The 22119-nt window shown below is 33.1% G+C and overlaps 5 protein-coding genes across 10 annotated transcripts; 2 read left to right on the top strand and 3 right to left on the bottom strand.

The window, feature by feature from the left end:
- LOC114192126 (GEM-like protein 4) lies at positions 1-1449 on the top strand. The gene is made up of 3 exons (XM_028081731.2): positions 1-241; positions 343-617; positions 797-1449. The coding sequence occupies exons 1-3, from the start codon at positions 106-108 to the stop codon at positions 968-970; spliced, it is 585 nt and encodes a 194-aa protein (XP_027937532.2). The 5' UTR covers positions 1-105; the 3' UTR covers positions 971-1449.
- Positions 1450-4641: 3192 nt separating this feature from the next.
- Positions 4642-6175, top strand: LOC114190592 (GEM-like protein 4). 2 transcript variants are annotated; one of them, XM_028079539.2, is made up of 3 exons: positions 4642-5216; positions 5478-5755; positions 5852-6175. In XM_028079539.2, the coding sequence occupies exons 1-3, from the start codon at positions 5030-5032 to the stop codon at positions 6023-6025; spliced, it is 639 nt and encodes a 212-aa protein (XP_027935340.2). In that variant the 5' UTR covers positions 4642-5029; the 3' UTR covers positions 6026-6175. The 2 variants fall into 2 exon arrangements, with proteins under 2 accessions (XP_027935340.2, XP_027935341.2); XM_028079540.2 differs by having other exon boundaries at positions 4669-5216; positions 5481-5755.
- Positions 6176-9967: 3792 nt separating this feature from the next.
- Positions 9968-12585, bottom strand: CIP8 (COP1-interacting protein 8). 4 transcript variants are annotated; one of them, XR_003606051.2, is made up of 3 exons: positions 11480-12585; positions 11026-11089; positions 10354-10728 (listed from the first exon to the last, which is right to left on the bottom strand). XR_003606051.2 is itself a non-coding variant. In XM_028081564.2 (2 exons), exon 1 carries the CDS (start codon positions 12515-12517, stop codon positions 11489-11491), a length of 1029 nt encoding a protein of 342 aa, XP_027937365.1. In that variant the 5' UTR covers positions 12518-12585; the 3' UTR covers positions 9968-10161; positions 11480-11488. The 4 variants fall into 4 exon arrangements, 2 of the variants coding, with proteins under 2 accessions (XP_027937365.1, XP_027937363.1); XR_003606052.2 differs by having other exon boundaries at positions 11026-11076; XM_028081564.2 differs by lacking the exons at positions 10354-10728; positions 11026-11089 and adding an exon at positions 9968-10161.
- A 1721-nt stretch (positions 12586-14306) lies between these two features.
- Positions 14307-16350, bottom strand: LOC114192019 (RNI-like superfamily protein). Its single transcript, XM_028081556.2, has 2 exons — positions 15871-16350; positions 14307-15531 (listed from the first exon to the last, which is right to left on the bottom strand). The coding sequence occupies exons 1-2, from the start codon at positions 16232-16234 to the stop codon at positions 14639-14641; spliced, it is 1257 nt and encodes a 418-aa protein (XP_027937357.2). The 5' UTR covers positions 16235-16350; the 3' UTR covers positions 14307-14638.
- A 1861-nt stretch (positions 16351-18211) lies between these two features.
- LOC114192120 (alpha/beta-Hydrolases superfamily protein) lies at positions 18212-21400 on the bottom strand. 2 transcript variants are annotated; one of them, XM_028081725.2, is made up of 5 exons: positions 21245-21400; positions 20145-20974; positions 19952-20057; positions 19313-19518; positions 18212-18722 (listed from the first exon to the last, which is right to left on the bottom strand). In XM_028081725.2, exons 2-5 carry the CDS (start codon positions 20882-20884, stop codon positions 18455-18457), a joined length of 1320 nt encoding a protein of 439 aa, XP_027937526.2. In that variant the 5' UTR covers positions 20885-20974; positions 21245-21400; the 3' UTR covers positions 18212-18454. The 2 variants fall into 2 exon arrangements, with proteins under 2 accessions (XP_027937526.2, XP_085531501.1); XM_085675375.1 differs by lacking the exon at positions 21245-21400 and having other exon boundaries at positions 20145-21070.
- Positions 21401-22119: the final 719 nt, after the last annotated feature.

The following is a 22119-nucleotide window of genomic DNA, read 5'->3' as shown; positions in this document are numbered from 1 at the left end:
ACACAAGAAAATCATCAACCCAAGTGAACCTAATTTCTATAGAACTTCAACCATTTTTCTTCACCTGCTGCTGCTGATTCATTCAATTCAACACAAACATAAAAAATGCATACTTCATCACTTCTGCATCATCAACTAGTTGTTGGAACTTCAGTAACACATGGTCAGCTTCAAAAACCAGTTAACAGATTACCTGGTCCTGCAACTCAATGTCAGTGTTCAACTTCAACATCAAAGCAAAGTAAGTTTTTTTTCTTTTTTCTGCCTTTGTTATTCATATAAAAATCTCAAATTTTTCAACATGGTGAATGGATCTAACTCTGTTTGTTACTGAAACTGCAGTGAGACTGAGGACAAATATCTCTGAAACTGTGAAGAGAAAGATAAGTTTAGGGGCTCGCATTCTTCGAGTTGGTGGAGTAGAAAAAGTGTTTCAGCAATTTTTTACTATGGAAGAAGGAGAGAGGCTTTTGAAAGTTTCTCAGTGTTATCTTTCTACAACATCTGGTCCTATAGCAGGTTTCTTATTCATCTCCACCTACAAGGTTGCTTTTTGCAGTGAGAGAACAGTGAAAGTTTTCACTCAGAATGGTCACATGTTGAGGATCCGTTATAAGGTCAGTTTTGAAGTCACATTTGGATAACTTTTCATTTTACTTCATATTTTCTTCTCTTTCAAGCTATATTTAATATAGCTCGAACACGCTTTGTAAACGGCGTGTCCTATATTTTTACAATTTAGTCGTATTTTCGTGTCTGTATCAGTTTTCTGAAAGGTGTATATTGTCATGCACAGGTTGTTATTCCATTGAAGAAGATAAAATCCATGAATCAAACTGAAAATATGCAGAAGCCAAGACAGAAGTACATTGAGATTGTGACAGAAGACAACTTTGAGTTCTGGTTGATGGGTGTCTTAAAATATCAGAAGACTTTCCAATATCTTCAGGAGGCAGTTTCTCAGGCTTAACTACTGGCTAGCAAAATCCAATTTTTGAACTCAATGAAACAAACAAAAAGTTTGGTAGTTATGATTGAAGATGCTGAGTTTTATCTCTGATAAAAGAGATTTCACTTCATTGTAAATATCCCTCTTAGATTTGACCATTGTTTGAATGGATGTGGTTCATATCAGTCACATTGTTTGAATTAAAGATTCCACCATTTGAAGCATCATTTGTTGGAAAACACAAGTTATATCAGTCACAATTTCTTCAAAAGTTGTAGAAGAACTTGGATGAAAGCAAAGTTGTGCTTTGAATCACCACATTTTGTATTTCGAAGTTGTGATTTCAAATGACTTATACACGAAAGTACTATCTTTAAGAATCTACTGAGTTTTATTATTATTACATAAAACTTCACTTTAATTGTAAATTTCCCTGGATTTATACTTGATGTATTAGAAATAATTTTTGAAAAAAAAAAAATAGATACTTCATTTGGGTACCTCTATTTACCTCTAGTTTTTATGATGCATATGAAAACCTCTAAGTTAAACAAATGAAATCCTCAAATAGTGGAGAAGATTTTGTTCAATTTAATTCTTTTCATGCTGTTAATTATATCTTATCTTTTAATTTTGGTAGTTTTGGTAACCTTGGTTTTTGAAGAGAAGCTTGTTATACACTATAGTTAAAACTAGTTGATGCTTATAAGATAAAACATGTCCATTTTGTATATTGAAGTTTGCTAATATTATACATATATATTGATAACTTCTATAAATGTTGACATACAAAATTTTATAAAATGTTTTTATTAGCTTAATGAATATTAATTTTAGTAACTTCCATTGTTCCCTTTACCTAACTTTTTTGGATTGTAGCTTTCTTAATAAGCATGTTATGGAGTGATATTTCAATGGCTTTAGCTTAAAATAAGAATCCATATTATTATATTTAGCACTTTTTTCTAATAAAAACTATGATGCTGATCACCTTCTAAACTTAAAAAACACTTACTATTTTTATTCATGAGTATTACTAGTAGAAAAAACTTATAGAAAAATTTAGAATTAGTTGAGGTTTGAATTTCCAATTTCTTTTTTTATCCCTTGATTAAGAGAGTCACAATCCTAAAATTGAGATAGCTACCTAAAATTAAAAGGTACTTATTTGTCGAAAAATTATTATATAATTCCCAAATTTTGACCCTCATCCTTTATTTCGTGACATGGTTTAGTGTGGATTATTGATTCTTTCAAAGAAAGAGATAGTAGTATATTAATCAATGACTTATACTAAGCCACGTGAGGGAATAAAGGATGAGAGTTAAAAAATGGGAGTTATAGTATCATTGTCCTTATTTGTCTCCTTCTAGAATTGATTGAAATGGAAAATAGCTGCTGAATCTATTTCATTATCTATCTGATAATAAATCTGAAATACCATGTGTAAAATGAAAATAATCTATGCATACATATGTTTTTTCCTTACCTTAGAAGGAAAAAAAAATGTAATCCAAAAATTGAAATATAGATATTTTTACATCATACAAATGAAGACCTGCAGTGGATTGTTCTACAAATTGTTACCAAAAAGGGTGTGTTAGGTGCAAAAGTTAGTTTTGTGGGCACATGATAAGGATCTTACAGTATCAATGATAACTTCTTATACCTGTAAACCATTAGTTGGTACCAATTCACAACTTGAACCACATATAATGCTGTTCTTTCTATCACTCACACCACTTGACAACATGAATGAATCCTCATAAATCAGAACCACAAAAATTTAGGGTGTGTTTGGTTATCAATTCTCCAAGGCATAAACAAGAATCAGGTGTTTCTCATTCAACGTGAATCTTTAACCCTTTAAGTGATTCTGGAAATCAAACGTGTACTGATTCTGCGTTAGAAAATCAATTCTAATCAATTCTACACCAATTTAATGCAAAACAAAACACGCATTTGAACAAGATTCTGGTTTAGTAAACTGAATCTTTTTCCTCAGGGCCAGGACACAACATTCATACCTCTTATTAGGTAACAAAAAATGATGTTCTTCTCTCTCAAGATACAAAATAGTAAGCGATGACAGAAGGAACTTGCAGCGTGAGCTTTCCGTGTGGGACATGGGTGATGTGGGAATGATTTGGCCATAATTACCTTTTCCATAAAACATTGAAGTATGTCTTCTCCTATACTCTTTCAAGCACATGATGTCCATGTCTGACCTCATACACTCTTACTTTTCTTTTTGTTTAAATAATTGAAGTATGAATCTAAGTCTATCGACCGAGTAAAATCCATCAATTTAATGTTTTGGGTTAAAAAACTCAAACTTTTTAGTTAAAAATGGTGTGAATGGGACTAAAGTAAGTATATAATTTAGGATTTAAGATTTAGAGTTTATCTAAGTTTTACATTGAATAAAAATAACAAAATTAAACATAATGTAAGAAAACAAACTGATAAACCCAATATTTTGAAATTTTAAAATTGGTGAGACCGAAATCGTCTATATAACCTCTTGCTAATATCACTAATAGACTCTTAAAAGGAAAAAAAGAAAAAAAAACATCACTTCATGTATCAGACCTAAATGATTTGTCTATGTCATGTACATTCTTTTTCTTTAGAACTTAACATGGCACTGACACCTAGCTAACTCACTTTATAATAGTCTTTTCGCCCACTAATAAAGCACAGTAGCCACTTTCATTACTGAATAGTGCTTATGAATTTTATCAGTTAAACTTCATTAGCTCAAAAATGATTTTTCATCCTCTTGAAGGATGCTCCTCTATTCATATGCATATATAAAATATGACTTGAAAAGTTAGAGAAATTTAGTATTGAAAATAGTTTAAGTATAAGTCAAAAGTTTCACATTAGATAAAAAAGACAAAGTTAAACACTATATAAGAATAAAGACTCATAATATCATTGTCTTAACGTTTTGGAATTCAAATGGTGTCAAATATCTTATATGTGTAAGACTAATGTTATATAACCATATGGAACCAGAATCTTTCAATAACTATAACCATAACCCATATATAACCAAAATATATAATCGAACATATATGTATATCAAAAACCTTGCTGAGGTTAGTTTTCAACACCAGCTTCGATCTCACATAAAATATGAAACTTAAATCGTTGTAGGTTCTCACGTTTACGACCTAAAAATAAATATATTTAAATACAATGTGGGAAGTGCAAAGTTTTCTTCTCTTTACTTTATCTAATAATAGTAAAACTAAGAGAGGTGTGGCATCAGAAAGGTGAAATTCCAGCTCAGAAAGCTTAAATGACACCTTTCCATTTGCATTTTTCAATAAACTAAAGTGGAAATTGACGTGTTTTGTCACCATGCACGTGGCACTGTCCCAGCACACCAAAATATTTTATTTTCCTCCACCCATTTTCTAAAGGCTAAACAGTTGGTAGTTATTCTTATTATTGTTATTTTTTTCCTAAGATATCACAAAAAATTGCCCTGTGCTTTAATTTCGAACCTCAATTTCTTTTTATGGCGTAGATGGATTTTGCTCTTATTATTCTCTTTCCCCATTTTCACGCACAAAATTTCGACCCAGAAATAGTAAACGTGACAACATTGTATACATATGAAAGAAGAAGAAGAAGTAACCCTGTAAAAATCACAGGTGTATAGTTTGAAATATATAGAAAAATTGCAAACCAATGACCAACCTAGATTGATCAATATCCAAGTCCAATCACGTTTCTAAGTTTTTATATATTGAGAGATCTTACATTGACATTCAACAGAATCAATACAGAGGGATACTTTAATTCTTTAATATTTTTTTTTTCTGGGGGCAACCGAACATGCAAATCTTCAAATTTTGAATTACTTTTTTCCTTTTAGTCTTCATGATGATCCATATCTGACTCACCCAGCAAAAAGTTAGGAGTCAACTTGTTTCCTTTTGGCCATTTATATATACCCTTCTGAACTACAAGGATCATTCATCAACCAAAGTTGTTTAAGAGTTCTTGAATAGTATTCACAACACAACCTCAAGAACAGCATTTAAATCCCAAAAGATAACAACAAAAATGAAGGCCACACTTGTTCATGAGCTTGCTAATGGAGTTTCTGTCACCTCAACATTCCATGGTGCGAAGTCCTCAAAGAGATATTATTTGCCTGATGCTCGTGGCAAATACACCAAATCTATCTCAAAATCAAAGCAAAGTAGAACAAATCACAAATCTGGATTCTTGCAAAGAGTCCGAGAGCATGGTATGTAAAATCTTCAAATCTTCATAATATATAAATGAGGTACAAACCTCACTTTACAAGTTAATTTTGCAAGATTGAGTTAGGTTTAAACTCCACCTCTAACTACTAGCAACCACGGTTTCATGTTTTGCACAGAACATAAGACAAAGCAAACATTTCTTTCTGTCATAATGTTTGGAACAAAACTTTAAGACACAACAAACATTTCTGTCAGAAGAAAACAAAGCTCTTATTGATTGGTTAAACCTGTTGTAATTGTAGCAGCTGTGAAGCTTGGACCAAAGATAGATACAGTGAAAGGGAAATTGAGTATGGGAGCAAGAATTCTTCAGGTTGGAGGTGTAGAAAAAGTGTTCATGCAACTTTTTAGTGTTGCAGAAGGAGAGAAACTGCTGAAAGCATCACAGTGCTATTTATCAACCACTTCTGGTCCAATGGCTGGTCTTCTCTTCATATCCACTGAAAAAGTTGCATTTTGCAGTGACAGATCCATCAGTGTCACAAGCCCAGATGGAGAAAACATCAGAGTCCGTTATAAGGTGAATTTCTTGATCAATTTTTCTATGCAGATGCTTTCTATGAATCTTTTTTCATACTTTTTGCTGACATTTTACTTCAATTTTCTGTGATTACAGGTCTCCATTCCCCTTAAAAAGATAAAGTCTGTGAACAAAAGTCAGAATGCAGAGAAGCCTTCACAGAAGTACATAGAAATAGTCACAGTGGATGATTTCGATTTCTGGTTCTTGGGTTTCTTCCATTATCAGAAAGCTCTCAAATATCTTCAGCAGGCTGTTTCTCAATCTTAGAGGAAAATTCTGCATCAGTAAAATTGTTTGTCCCCTCCCTCTGCTTCTTCACTAATTGTGTGAAGTTGCAATGATTCTCAAGATGTACAAAAATTTTACATAATTTTGTTAATGATATATGAGTGGAAAAAAAAGCTGGTGGTTTTTTAATCTTTGGGTTGCATTGTTCAACATACAAATTATGGTTATTTTAAGGTCAAACCTCGTAAAACTGTATAATGAACGTTTTTTATAGGTTAAGAAACGAATTTAAACGTAACTCAACCCGTTTTTATAAACCGTAGGAAAACATCACAAAAAAACACAAGTAAATAATATGGATTCCGAGTTATATATTATCATTGAATTCTGGTTATTAAATAAATGAAATATTCAAAAATAACTTTTTAATTTTTTTTTCGGTTATTCTTTTTTTTTATCTGGTCTATTAATAACAAGAATGGATTCTTGTGATTATAAAATCAAATTCCAATTATTCTGCAAAATATTCAACAATCAAATGCTAACCGGTACGGGCTTAAAAAGATCTGGGGTTCAATATACTATAATCCAAATAAGTCGTGTCGACCCGACGACTTAGCCAAACCAAGAAACCTATACAAGTTAGGTTGGGTCAGTTTGATGATCCAGACAAGTTTGATCAGTCTAACGGTCCATACAGGTCGGTCATGCCCGTCAAGTTCGTTGATCCAACCTGATCCGTCCTGATTGTCGAGCCTGTCCGACTCGTGTATGTTGTCAGACCAGTCCGATCCGTCTAGATCGTCTAGCCAGCCAAGTCTATCATGATTATCGAGTTTGCCGGATTCATTAAGAATTGAGTTCAGAATATAAAATTGAGTAAGAAAATTTTCAAATTTATTTTTGAAAGTATTTAAATTTCTTTTAATTTAACTAATTGAAATACTTAAAAAAAAAATACATAGGTTTTGAATATTTTTTAATTTCTTTATCTAAACAAAACATTTTATTAAAAAAAATTTAAATTCTCCAAATAAATAAATTATCATCTTGTCTCGTCTGAAACACAATTAAAGTTTTAATTTGGTGTGATAATATAATTAGCAACTGACTTTCTCACATATTTAGTTATTTCAATTTACCATGAAATATGTTTTACCCAATATATAAGTAATCATTTTTGTTTTACCCAAGAAAACTGATGATTTTCTTAATTATAGAATTCCGTGTCTGTAGTATTTTCTTCTACATTTTGATAAGTTCTTTTTATAATTTAGTACCCTTCTCAGCTTATAATTTTTATGTTAAAATTAAGGTTCGTATCTCTCTTTCTCTGTATTGCGTTTATCGTTTATTTACTTAATCAGTGATCATTTGATTTTGTTTAGTTTTATTAGGTTTTGTTATATTATTTGGTGAATTTATTCTAGATTACATATTTATTCAAATTTTTATTTATTAATATTTATATTATTATACTTCTAATTTATCTCAAGAGATAAGTTTTATCCTAAATATATAAGATCTTCATCAATTAATATATATTTTCTAGAATTCAATTGATAAGACTATTACAATTTCATTTTACATCATTTTATGTGTTTCGCTTTATTGTTTAATCTTATCAAATATTTTCATTTTCATAAATCAACTCATTGATTTTTCAGGGTTTTTAATTTTATTAAAATTAAATATATTTCTTAGACGCATAATTGAAATTCATTTTTATTTCAAATTTTAATATATTTTAATTTTTATAATTTAAAAATAAATAAATAAATATAATTCTCATAAATAAACAACAATTTTTTTTTACCAAACGGTGTAATTCAAGTATAAATCTTAAACACGTAAAAGATATTATATAAAATTAAATTAAAGAACTATATTTATTATTTTTAAAGGTTGATTAACGCAATTAGATAAAAAAAAACTATATCTTCTCATTTTTAAGATCGTGAATCAAACAATATTAAAGTAAATAAAAATTATAATTTCAATTAAAAGTTCATGAACTAAAAAACATATTTATCATTAAACATTTTCAGTTCCATTAGTCAACTAATTTATTTTTAGTTTTTAGTTCTCAACTAACACATATTATTACTATTATTAATCAACTTTAAAACTAATTATGACAGAATTGAGTCATAACCTGCACTGCAGGGGAAAGGGTGGAAGTTGTTTGGCAACGCGACACCTTGTGAAAGTCGCTTTCGTATTTCTTCTTCAAATTCTCTAACGTACAAAATTAAAAATGATATTAAACTATTTTCATATAAGATGATTGCTTAATGTTCAATATGATTGACATAATTTTCTTGATTACACAGTATTGATCTTCTATAAATTTGTCTAACTCTAAATTTATTTGGGATAAAGATTAAACTACCCCTTCACTCTTGTTGTCTTTTCCAAGATGAAACAACTACTGTTTGTAAGATGACGAGGAAATGATTCGGCGGACCCATCTTTCTGAACCCAAAAACTATCTTATATTACATAACATAGTCACATAATTGAGATCAAGATATTTTCAATGTACTTTTTTTTTAATTTTAACTAGGGGTGGCAAACGGACCAGCCCGGCCCGTTTTGGCCCGGCCCGTATGTGACCCGTCAAAAAACTGGCCAGGCCGGGCTGGCCCGTCAAACAGAAATGGACCAATAGTCACAACCCGTCCCGTATAGGACGGACTAACGGACCGGGCCGGACTGGTCCGTCTAGTTTTTTTATTTTTATTTTTTAATTAATTTTCAAATTTTTTAATTTGTTTTATTTTTTAAATTTGTTTATATATACATATAAATTATTATTAAAGTCATATTTAATCAAATAAAATATTATTTTAACTTTTAATTGATTAGTTAATGTTTTTAATTAGATAAGTTAAAATAATTATTAAATTTACATATTAAATTATTCAATTATAACTAATAATTCAAACTTAATTTGTAGGTGTTAATGATTTAAATTACTATTATATATTTATACATTTAAAATATATGATCTAAAAAATTAATCTTTTTAATTATTTTTATTTTATTTTATTTTTTTAAAACGGGCCAATGGGCCAGGACGGGCTGACCCGTACTTTGGCCCGTCAAGTTGACGGGCTGGACGGGACAGGCCAGAACGGGCTGACGGGTTGAAATCTTCAACCCAACCTGTTCCTTTTAGCACGGGCTGACGGGCCGGCCCGTTGGGCCCAGCCCGTTTTGTCACCCCTAATTTTAACCTTTTGAATCAGTAAAATTATGATGAAATTTTAAGTTTAAAAACATATAATTTATAGGTGTAATTCCGAATTGATTTTTGTTAGAATTATACATACAGAGGATGATATAAATAGAAGTGGTAGCAGAAATGAGTGGAGGGGACAAAAGAGTGATGGTAGCAACTATGACCCATGACAGTCCATGATTGTGATAAGAAAATAACAGCAAATATTATCATGTTGCAAAGAGGACCTCAGAATATTCGGCGTGGGACGCTTCTTCACAAAAAATAAAGCTGAATCACAAACCTAACATTAAAGACGATGATGCTGTATATTTTTGTTCTAATTATATTAAGCTTTTTGTTTTTTATAGTTTTTAACTATCGACAATAATCTTGTTTAACTACGATTCAAAATCCAAAATCAAGTGATTTAAAGTAACCCTAGTTTGTGACTAAACAAATGTTCCGCAACAAGAGAGAAAAACAAAATTTGGTTGACCATCTTTGTATTTTGTTTAGCAAAGTGTGGCATCTTTAGTTTCAATGAAAACAAAATTGATCGTCATCAATTTTTGTCAGGTAAGCTAAATCTAATTCTCTAGCATATTCTCTATGAGGACATTTTTGAACATTGAGCCACAGAACATGGTCCATAACTATATATCACCTATGGGGTAACTAAATTTAATCCTTCAAAATTAGACGCGTCATCAACACAAGTCCGCCAAAAAAATTGATACTTACCATCCAAATAAAAATAAACATAAACAAGGACTACTATCATAAATTTAATAATCTCGTTTCCAGAAGTTGAAGGGTAAGAAAATGATGTTGTAGTAGGACTTCTCACAGCCTTAACATCTCCCATCAGAGGCTTATAAATATTCACAATTCACAGTAAGCCATTTATTTCGTTCGAAAACCTTCCCAAGACAGGAAAAAAAACAACCATCTGCCATAGAGAATAAAATGTAGAAGAAATGGAGCAAAAGGACCAATCAGTCAATGATTTCTCAACTCAACCTAAAACTTATGATTACTGTAAAAATATGAACAAGGTTCATCAGCTTGCACTCACGGAACATTCATCAGTGAAACATGTTTAGACAATTGGCTTACTGAATAGAGATGAGCAATGCCTATATAGGAGAATCGAAGATGAAGTCATTAATCAAAAGAAACACTGTTGATGAGTCGCAAAGGAACAAAAAGTATGGTAGAAACAGTTTCAAACCTCTCCTTTTCCAAAATGCTATCTGTCTATCTAGAGAGCTTATCAGAGCCCTGCCTGTTCCTTTTTTGGGTCAAAAAAGAAAAACTAAAGATGCTAGGAGCACAGTCTTTAGACATCGCTCCATCCTAGAAAGATGGAAAAATAATATCCTGAACCACGAAATTCTCCACCAAAGTAGTGGTACAACTTGTTTATACAATTAATCTCCTGTTTCATCTCGTATGTTTTCCTGCCCATCAATCCAGTCATGTTCAGTGCCTTTCTGGTGTTCCTCTTTCCTGGCCACTAGAGTATTTGTGCGACAGACAAGTTTCAAATTAAGATTCTCATTCTAATCACAAATTAAGTTTCTCACAAAAATCATTCTAATCAAATTACTTGAGAAATGAAACGAAAGTGTTAGTTTTATCTTCAAGCTACCAGCTTATGAGCAAATCTTTAGAGGTAAATCTTTTCTGATGCCTCCCTTAAGGAATAAGTGATATTCTTAGCCTCTTTACGTTAATCACTCAATGGACATTAGACTGTTACTTTAATGCTTCTTCCATCGCTGAACTGAATAGTGACAAAAGAAAAACTTACGGATGCTACCTAAAGCTCTGTTCTGCACTCTTCCTTTCCCTCTCCCAAGTCCTAAACAACATCTCTTTTTCGACGAAATCAAGAAGATCAATAATCTCAGGAAAAAACAAAATCAGAAACAAAATCGATGGGGTTATGTGTACTTATTCCACAAACATAACATATGACACGATTGAGTCGAGCAACCAAAAAGGAACATGCATAACAGGGAGAAAGTACAAATTCGATTGAGGTAGTGTGATCTGATCACATTGATTCAAATGTACTATATACAAGTATCTTAGCATCCGAGAGCTAAGAAGCCAACTACATAATAAAAGCTTCAAATAAATAATAACATGGTGCAAGCTTTGATGAAAATCCACTAACAAAAAAGAAGAAATTCAGAAAGCACGAAATATATTACAGAAATGGCAGGACAGAAGAGAGCAGAGCAGAGCAAAACGGAACATACCAAGCGGAATCAAACAATGGTCCTTCCACCTCCACCGGAACTCGAAGCTCCGTTGGAATTCGAAGAAGCAGCATTAACCCCTCTCTCTTCCTCATATTCCCTATCATCCGTTGGAAGCTCAAACCTGCAAACAGGGCAAGAATTTCTAGAGCTCAACCAAGGAACAATGCAATCTCCATGATACTGATGCCCGCACGGTAACCTCTTCGCGGCGTCTCCAACACCCAGCAAATCCTTACATACAGCGCACACCACAGTTTCACTCTCCGACGCAATCTTCACCGTCGGCAAGGCTTCCACCGCCGACTTCGATGCCGGCGGCGCTCCTCTCCTACCTCCGCCGTCAGTCTCCGCCAGCGTCTGCAGCAACGCCTCGTACTCCGCCGCGTCGACGTAATCCTCCGGATTCCCGACGTAGCGGTCGGAATCCGGCACCCTGAGGCGGAACTCAATTGAATTGTCCTCCAGGCCCATCAGAATTTCGGCCCAATCCAAGATCCGGTTCCGCATGCTCCTTGTGCGCGTCGCCAAATCCCTAATCCGAAGACGAAGCAGCTCGCGCCTTCTCCTTCTCAGATCCTCGTCATCTCCTTGCGGATCCTCGTTGCCGGAGCGATCCTCCGCCTCCTCGTGCTCCTCGAACTCCTCGTCGCCGTTATCGTCATCGTTCTCGATTTCGTTCTCCTCGTCGTTATCCCAGCCGCCGAGCTCGATCCTGAGGAAATCGTTCTCTGGAGAACGGCTCGGCGGCGGCGGCGGCGACGCGTCATCGTCACGTGCAGATTGCGCGATTAGGCGAAGCACCTGGAGGAACTGCGAGCCAAAGTAGGGGTCATCGGAGGAGGCGGAGGGGGTGCGCGAGCGCGACGGCGTGGGGATGGTTTCCACGAAGCCGTTTTTGCACTCTCCGCAGACGACGTCGGGGAGATTGGCGAGCGTTTCGACGGAAACTCGCTTCTCGCAGTGATAGCACCAGTATGGCGGCGGAGGCGCGTCAGCGGCTTGAGGCGGTGTCTGAGACGGTGGTGCTTCCGACATGATACGGCGGAGATGGAAGGAGCGGAGATAAAAGAAATGGCAGGGTTTGTTTGGAAGGTATAATAAATGGATAATAATGTAATAGTAATCATAATAATGATAAAAATATTAAATATTAAATAATTATAATAATAATAAGTAATAACGATAATAATAAAATAATAGTTGTCTAGTTATAGTCTTTTATTATTCTTGAATTTGGTAAAGGATCTTTCTCATTTTTTGTTATTTTAGTTTTCGTGTTAATTAGTGGGTCTCATCTATCGTTTCATTTTGGCCAATAAAGAATTAGAAAAAATAGTAATGAAATGTTTTCAAGTTGTGACAATTTGAGATAGGAATTAGAAATGTCTTCATCAGGGAAACCCTAAAAACTACATTTTACTTGTTAAGAACCTTATCTTAAGGATTTTTTTGGAAGCCTAGGAAGTCAAAGAATGAGAAATATAAAAAGTAAAAAAATGTGATAAATAATAAGAAACAACAGAACAAATTAATAGTCTAGTAAAAAGTCTAACAAAAAAATTTAAGTGAAAGTAAAATTATTTAAGTTAATCCTTCCGATAATCTGACATTTAAGTGAAAGTAAAATGATTCAAGTTAATCCTTTTGATAATCTGATGAAGGAATAGTAAGTTCTAATCTAAATATCAAATTATAAGTGTTTTAACCTATTATAATTAATAGAATATAGAATAATAATATTTTAATTTATTTTTTTTATCTATTTTTAACTCACCACCTTAATTATTTTTAATGTGATATTCTAAGAATAATTAAAATGGTAAGTTAAAAATGAGTCCAAAGAAATAGGTTAAAATATCATTATTGTAAAATATAGTACCTGAATTTTTTTATTATTAAATAAAAACTCAAAACCACTTGTTTACTAAACTAACTTATAAACAAATTCAAATCTACCTTTTTAATGACTATAGTTTAATAACCGAGTCTAAATTTGTTATAACAAGATGAACGATGATTATTATTTAGAAACTTTTTATATTTTATGTATATACATATTAATTATATAATTTATTTAAAACTAATAACATTATATAAGTAAAAATGAAAGACATTGGTGTCTTAAACAAAATATTAAAATAAATACCCATAAAAGTAAAATGCAAGATTTTAACTACAGGAGCACTTTTCTTTTGTAAAAAAGTAGTTCAGTCCATACACTCATTAGTGAATATGTAACAAAGTCGTCCAAACATTAGTTACAGTATATCCTTTTCATCTTGCAGTAGTATAATTTCTAAGTGCACCCTCCTAATTTTTAAAGTGAAATTTTACATTTTCTAAAATTTATTTCCAAATTATTTGTTCTGGAAGTGTAATGAAAAGTTTTCTAACATTTTCAGTACAGTATTTCTAAACTAAAATTTTCAAAATAAATTTTCTTCTTCTTCCTTCTCTCAAAAAGTGCAGTAAATGGATAATGGAGTTAGAGGCAGCAGCAGCAATAAGGTATCATTCATGAAGAAGAAATGTCTCCACCTTTGCACTATCAAATAATGATCCAACCCTCCAAGGAACTTCAAATAAAGCAACCATCTTCAACAAAATATCTCTGCAAATCATTTCATACCATCCTCCTTCATCTTTTCACCACTAATTAAAGGACTCTTCTTGCTTTCCACATCCTTAACTCCCTTTCTTACCCTCCTCTTAACTTCAAACACCATTTTCCTTACTACCATTTTCTCTCATGCTCATTGCCTAATCTTTTACTCCCATTAATCAAATCAATCAATAACAAGTTATCAAAGAGGTAGATTACAGATACTAAAAAAGGAGTAGATTACAGATACTGCCAGAATCCACAATTCTTCACATTTAGAGCACTAATATCATACATTATAGACTGCAGGAGAGGTGAAAATAAAATAAGACAAAAACATTGTTTTCTTCAAATTTACAACCAAACTGATTAATAAAATATGATACATCCGAGACACCATTTTAGTGCACTTACATGATACATGGGTTGCACAAGAGAACTAACATCATCAGAACAGATCACATTCTCATCAAATTTACAAAGGCACGCCTTACCAATAAAGTTTACGAATGAAGATCTAACGGTGAAACCAATCCTTTGAAATTATTATGGTATTAAAGAAGCACAGCAGGCTCACCGATGCTACCATTAAAATTAATCTTGCAGGATTCGGGAAAATGGAAACCAGCCCCGTCGAGACCAGCCTTGGTAATGTAAGGGCATGACCTCACGTCCAAGTATTGCAGAGAACTGCATTTACCCACAAGAATGCCTATACCTGTGACTGTGATCTTTGGACAATTACTAACCTTCAAGATCTTCAAACTCAAACCAGACCCCTCATTGCTTATGAACTGAAAAGAAGCATCAGTCAACTCTTCACAGCATCCAATGTCCAGTGCCTCAAGGTTTCTGCATTGACTTAAAACACAGCTCAATGAGGAATCAGAAATGTTTAGACACCAATCCATCCTTAAGTTTTTAAGGCTGCTTCCACAGGCAGTGGCCAGCGACTTTATGGCATCGGCAGAGACATCACGACAACCTCCGATGATTAAAGTCTCCAGATTACCACAACATTCGGCCAGGGATAATATGGTTTCATCCCCAATTTTGTAGCAATCTAAGAGTTTCAATGTCTTGAGTGAAGATGAACAAGCCCTAGAAATACTAGAAACCCCAACATCACTGACATTACTGCATTTATTGATGTCTAGAAACCTGATCCGATGACACCCACTTGCAAGGTGTATCAGTCCATTGTCAGTGATACTTGTGCACCCTTGCAATCCCAACTCCTCTAAGCTACGACAGTTTTTGGAGAGAGCTTCTAATACACCATCAGTAACAAATCTACAACCAGCCATATGTAATATCCGCAAGTCAGAACAGCCTTTGGCAACAGCTGAGAATCCCTTGTCGCTCAGCTTTCTACAGTAAGACACATCCAACGACTCCAATAAGGAAAGTCCTTCACCAATAGCCTTCATTCCAGCATCTGTAATTCCTGCATATCACACAACAATAATACCCTGTTAATCATAAAATTTGAACCCTCCAGATTAAAAGAATTAACTAACTAAATAAAGGAAACCCTTTGAAAGTGATAGAGTCTTTAACAAAGTTTTAAAGAACAGTCCACACTCCATAACTGTGTAATATAAAACACTGGTCCTTAAACACCACTGAAATTAGAAAACATGACATCTTTAATGACAAATCTTCGTTTTAGTCCTCTGTCTATGGAAGTTAACTTAGCAGAATAATATAGAAAAACAATCAACAGTAGTAGTAAATCTGAGTAGGGAAAATCAAGATTCGAAAGGCAAATCAGAGAAAAACGAACCTTTGCAATTGTGCAAATTGAGGATCTTCAAGCAAGTGAAGCCATTGGCGATGACGGCGAGGTCGGAATCGGTGACGCCGGGGTAAAAGGAGCGAGAAACTGACTGAGCGAGGTCCAATTCGACCAAGCGTGTGAACCTGTCGGCCATTTTTCGGAGCATGAGGGGACCGGCACGTGCTGCGAGCTTCTTCCTTTCGGTGCTCTGCAACCGAAGCCATCGCTTACAGACCAAACCGAAGGTTTCCTTGTCCTTCTCTGTCTCCACCCGCCCCAGGATGGAACGGAGTTCGTCGTCCCTTAGAACGTCGTTTATGCAGAGCTTCGATTCCGATACGCCATCGCCATGGATCGAATTCGAAGCCATTAACGCAGAGGAAACCCTAACCAAGGCGTATCGGAATCAGAAGAAGAGAAGAGAGTGTTGGTGGAAACAGTGTTGAGTGAATAAAAAACAAAGCATCATGATGATTCTTCTAAATTACTTTGCCTAATTCCAATTGTAATTATATAATAATAATAATAATAATAATAATAATAATAATAATAATAATAATAAAAAGAAAAAAAAAGAAGAAGAAAAGACAATGATTATCAATTTAGACTAAAGAGTTCTTTTGTCCCCGGTTTTTAAACTTTTTTCTTTTCAGTTTCTAAAATATTTATTTTTTATCTTGATTTTATTTAAAATATATTAATGGAGTTTTTTTATAGATAGTAGTAAAAACACATATATCACACGTGTTTATGTTTTTTATGATAAAAAAATGATTAAATTATTATTATTATAAAAATATTTTTACAGTTTTACTGTAAGTAATTTTTTTATTTTTTAAATAATTTTTTAATTATAAATATTTACTTTAGTTTAAAAAAGTGGTCAAAATTTTAGAAAAAAAGGTCAATTCCAAAAAATTGTCAAATTTTGAAAAAAAAAAGTAAAATAGTTACTTTGATTTAAAAAAATTAAAAAATAAAATCTTCTTTTATATAATAGTATATATATTAATATGTTTAAAAGAATAAAAATGTGATATGATAATGATTAAAAATGACATATAGATGAATTTTAATAGGCAAAAGAAGTGATAATAATAATAATAATAATACAAGAATTATTTTTTATTTTTTTTATTTGAACTAATCATTAATAATTTATTTCTATTAATTTTATTTTATTTTAATATAATTTGATAAAAAAAATTTATTTTAAATAATATTTCACATTCTATTTTAATATTATTTACACTAATTATAATTTATTTTAAATTACTTTTATGATCCAAGATAAAATGATAATAATTCAATTTTATCAATTAAAATACTTTTTTTAATTTATTAAATGCATCATACCACTCATTAACTTTCACAATTTTATTGTATTTTTTCATTTTTTACTATCCTTCTCTTAATCTAAATATTATTATTTTTTCACTTTTCTTTTTCTATAAAATTCACTTAAATTCGTTCTTCCAAATACATCCTAAAAACACAAACAAACTTAAAATTCACTGTTACGAATTGCAAAACTTGCTGTATCACATTGGTTTTTCATATAAATAAATAATACAGAATAATTATATACTTCTTTGTCACAAAATATTTTTTATTTTATTCTCAAAAAAAAAAGTTTAAAAAATAATAATAGATCTAACAATGAGATTGAATGAACCGAAAGTATTCATCTATAGTAATATAATACATTCATTACTTATAAGACACTAAATATCATAAAAAAACACAAATCATTATCGAGAATCTTTTATTTTGTCGTCCATATTTTGTCTTTTGCATAAAATCTATCATAGCAAATTCTGCGTGCCCATCAATAACTAATTTACAAGTATTTTCAGCAGATGACAATTTTTTTCTTTAATTTAAGCCACAATTTCATTCACAATAATCTTCCAGTATGTTTCAAACAAAGACCCTTCAAAATGTGTCCAAAGTGAAAAATGTCACATACACGATTAGTTGCATGATCAAGCATTATAAGAATTAAAACTACTACCTTCACATATGAAAATAAGCATGGCTATGTTTTTTTAAACAGAAATACAAGATGAATTCTAATAAGATTTGTGTACGATAATTGTCATAAAATTTACCATGAACGAAAAAAGAATCAAATAAGATTCATTTTAAAATAAGCAACAAAAACCTTATCTAAAAATTCACAACTTGTATGCAGTGTCTAATTTTAAATTGTTATATTCCCAATCACATTATTCAGATATCAATAATGAACATATTTTGCAGTAGCTACCAACACAGTTAAGTGAATATCAGTCACTTTTCCACCCGCCAAAGGTAAAAGAAACAACTAAAGGAGACAGTTTCAATCTCTTTCATCTGCACTATTCAATAATATATATCAATGAATATGAGGGACCAATTGTGTAATATGTATTTCATTCACACTATCATATATAACAATGAATGAATCAAATATAATCTATGAGGGAACAATTGTGCAATCCCAATGAGGTTGTTGTTGGCCTTTGATATAGTCCTAACGACCCATTAAAGGAATGGTTGCTTTAAAAAATGAAAAGAAATTAACTATATGGTGTATGAGCAAGGCAAATTAGTGAGATTTACAATGGCTAAGAACACTCTCCTCCAAAAAGTGACTGAGTTGAGATGTGTATAATTTTGGGTCATTCCTGAAGTGGTCAACATGAGGTGAGGACACAAAATTGCATGCCCTCACATCATGTCCAGCACTACGTTGAGCCTCTACAAACGATTCCACAGAATCAGCAGGAATAACCCTGTCAGCAGTGCTATACATGTATAACTGTGGACACCTTGGTTGTTTTGATGACAACATGTTCATAACATCAGAGAGCCTCCTGCATTTGAACAAAATCATCATAGTCAGGAGCAAAGTTATCATATTAGTATTTAAAGATATCATATATGTAAAAAAATATTGAATCTTTATCTATTTGATGTCTAGTCATGTCTTGTGAATCAACACCAAAAAGACCATAACGTTCCCCTATGGAATGTTCTCCTATTCCCAAAAATCACACACATACAACTTTACAGAAGTGAAACTTGTTAAAGTCTTTAGTGTACAATGTTAAATTTTAGAAAGGGGATTGTAATTTTGTAAGATATCACTTTTTCTAAAGAACCAACCGTAGCAATTCATATTCAAGTTCAACTCCAGAAATTCAGCAATGATACAATCGTGCAGTAATTTATATACTCCTGGTTTACGAGATTTGAATCTCTAAATTGTCATCAAATACGATCATATTGCTCAACCATTATATAGTTGTGACAGTTTTTTTATCAACTTGATCTGATTAACAATGGTCGAATACCCACATAAAATAGCCATTTTCAGGAATAAAAGCAAGCAAGACTTCGGATGAAATATGACCATTTTTATAAAAACAATCAAGTAGAAGAAGAAACTGATTCATTTCTTTACCTATTTATTGAAGGAAGATCCAGAATGATCCCAAAAAATTTCTTTAGAATTAGTTGCAAAGCTGCTTCTGTTACCGTAGGTTTGAGTCCTAAATCATCTTCGCTGCCAATGGATACTTTAATGCCAGATTCATCAGAAAACACACGTCCTTTTGTTGCAACACTATTCTTCTTCAGAAATGCTGCAGAGAAACCTGAGGCCCACACCTGTAACGGTAATCAGATATTTAAAATCATATCTCCGAATTTTGCATAAGCCTCAACATTTCTAAAACCAGGTATCAGTTTAGTCATTTTAATGAACGCCTAGAAAATATAAAACGATTCTTCAGGGCTTCAAAATAACAGATATTAGCATAACTGAAAAAGTCAAAGATCTCAACCAAATGTTCAAATCTCAATGCCTCAATTCCTTAGATGTAAAATCAAGCACAATACCGAAAGACCAAGTTCTCAATTGATCAATCTGTTGCAACCCAAGAAGGCAACTTAATTGATAATTTTGACAGTGTATAGGATAGCAGTGTATAGACATAGTAGCAAATGATAACACGAAAACTGGTGAAGGAAAAGATAGCACACGAAATATAAACAACAAAACAGCTACGTTCATCAAGTTTCACAAGGGATAAACATTTACCTGTGGATCAGGGTACGCAACAGGTGCAGAGTCTACAATGCATCCCTTAATCCTTTCCATGACATTTGGATTCTGCTTTTGAAAATGTTCAAGCATAACACCATATCTGCAACAATGAACACCAAACCAATGAAGAAACACAATAGAAGAACACTGCAAAATTCGATGCTTGCAAATAGCACATTCCACTCACGTTAACCATCCAGTGTTGCTGAAAGTATGAAAGACGAGATTCTTTCCATTTTCCCCTTCTAACCAGTCAGCCAAGTGGTCGACAAGCATTTGAACATTTTCCTCAGCCTTTCCTCCCGGATGATAGCTCAGAATCTCACTCATTGAAAGTGTAAACGTGATGACATGAAACCCCCTTGAAGTGTACCACTCAGCATACTTTTTCAAGTGTTTCTGCCTTGCTCCCAACCATCCCAGCAACACCACCACTGTCCTTGACTTTGTCAATGAACAACTTGAATCACATAAAGCATTCGGGTCGGGCAAATGCCATTTATACACGCCCTCAGAAGTTGAATTGGAGGCACCATCTGAAGACGTAGCAGGCCTTGACAATTTACGCAAGTCAGCAGAGTGATACAAACTCCGAAGAAGTGGTGACGAGAAAACTAAAGAATGGTGCAAATTTGAAACGCAATTGTGACCCAAACTTGGCACCCGGAACTGAACATTGGGCACATGCACCGGAATTCGGGTCACAAAAGAGAGGTTAGCAAGTTTTGAATCCGAAATATGAGAAACCCATAATGAATCTGATTCTTGTACGTTGCTACAAGATGTAGGCACCAAATCGGAGGTAGAACAATCACGTGATGATCCACGGAACGGCAATCTGTCGGAGACATCAGCAGAGAAAGAAGCAACAGCAACCGCAGCCGCCGCCACAAGAGGTCTTTGAATGGCACCAGAAAACGAACTCATTGCAGAAACCCAACTCAACTCAACCCAGAGAAAAAGCTTATGAAACCTAAACCATAACCCTAATAAGTAGCAAGCAACCCTGTCCTTTATCTGCAATCAAAATCCCAGACCGAATATCCAATTTTTAGAGGAAAGAACAATGCTTTAAGGAAAACAAAGAGAACCCAGCAAGGAAGAATAAGAAGGGTTGGTGGGGCTGGCACCCAATTGGCAGGAGAAAGAAAAAACGTGCACCGCAGAAATCACACGTAGAAAATACGCGTGAGAATAATAAGAAACAACAAAAATACGTGAATAATAGAAAAAAGAAAAGAAAAGGGATATTCGGTTGCAAAAAAGTTTATTCCTTTTGAATTTTACCTGAAAGAAACTGGGAACGTATGAATGAACCGGGCTGTCAACGTCGTCGTTTTGACAGCCCTATTCGATCGGAAGTGTGAACACGCCGACCCAGAAGCTTTCTTTTTGGTGAATTGGGTTTCCTACGATTTAATTTAAAGCATCGTTGTAACCTAATGTGATTCATATTTAAAATCAAGATAACTGTGACCGTGATGACGAATGCATCAACCATATTGAGCCACGTGGCGGACTGTCACTGGATGACATTTATTGGGCCCGTTAACTCGTGGTTCCGAAAAAAACGAAAAAACCGGGAAAAGGTATTGTTACTGTGAAAGGACTTTTTTGCCCCTAAATAAGTAGTTTATATGCGATAAATTTAACTGGAATATTGGACCAACCGATATAACGGTTAGTCAAAATAAGTGTCCATTCCTAAGATAAGATTGAAGAAAAAATCAAAATTCAGAATCTGGCTTTAAGATAAAAGAGATGCCGGTGCAAAAAGAAATAAAAAAAGGTAAAGTAACGTTGAACTTCAACGAGAACCTTTTTCTGGTTGCATTGATTTCAGAAATGAGAGTAGTCAAATTTCAAAGCATGTTAGCTGTACAATGCCAAGTCAACAATGTTGCCTTGACATGGTTTTTTCATTTTACACAAGGACAAAACATAATAAAAATATGTAAAAGATGTTATTGAATATATATCATTCAATCAATTATAATTATAATTAAGTATTGTTTATATATATATATATATATAATATCCTTATATCTAACATGCAGGTATAGATATAAAATAAAGATATTTGTTTTACATACAACTCATAATAATTGATACAAATACAATCTTTTAATTTCTTTTCTTCCAACCTCATTTCTCACGTCTTA

Source organism: Vigna unguiculata, chromosome 7 (assembly GCF_037176805.1).
Source record: "Vigna unguiculata cultivar grain cowpea cultivar isolate G323 ecotype 2 chromosome 7, ASM3717680v1, whole genome shotgun sequence".
Classification (NCBI taxonomy): Eukaryota; Viridiplantae; Streptophyta; class Magnoliopsida; order Fabales; family Fabaceae; genus Vigna; species Vigna unguiculata.
Note: the sequence above shows the minus strand (reverse complement) of the source record. Positions and strands in the feature narration are given on the sequence as shown.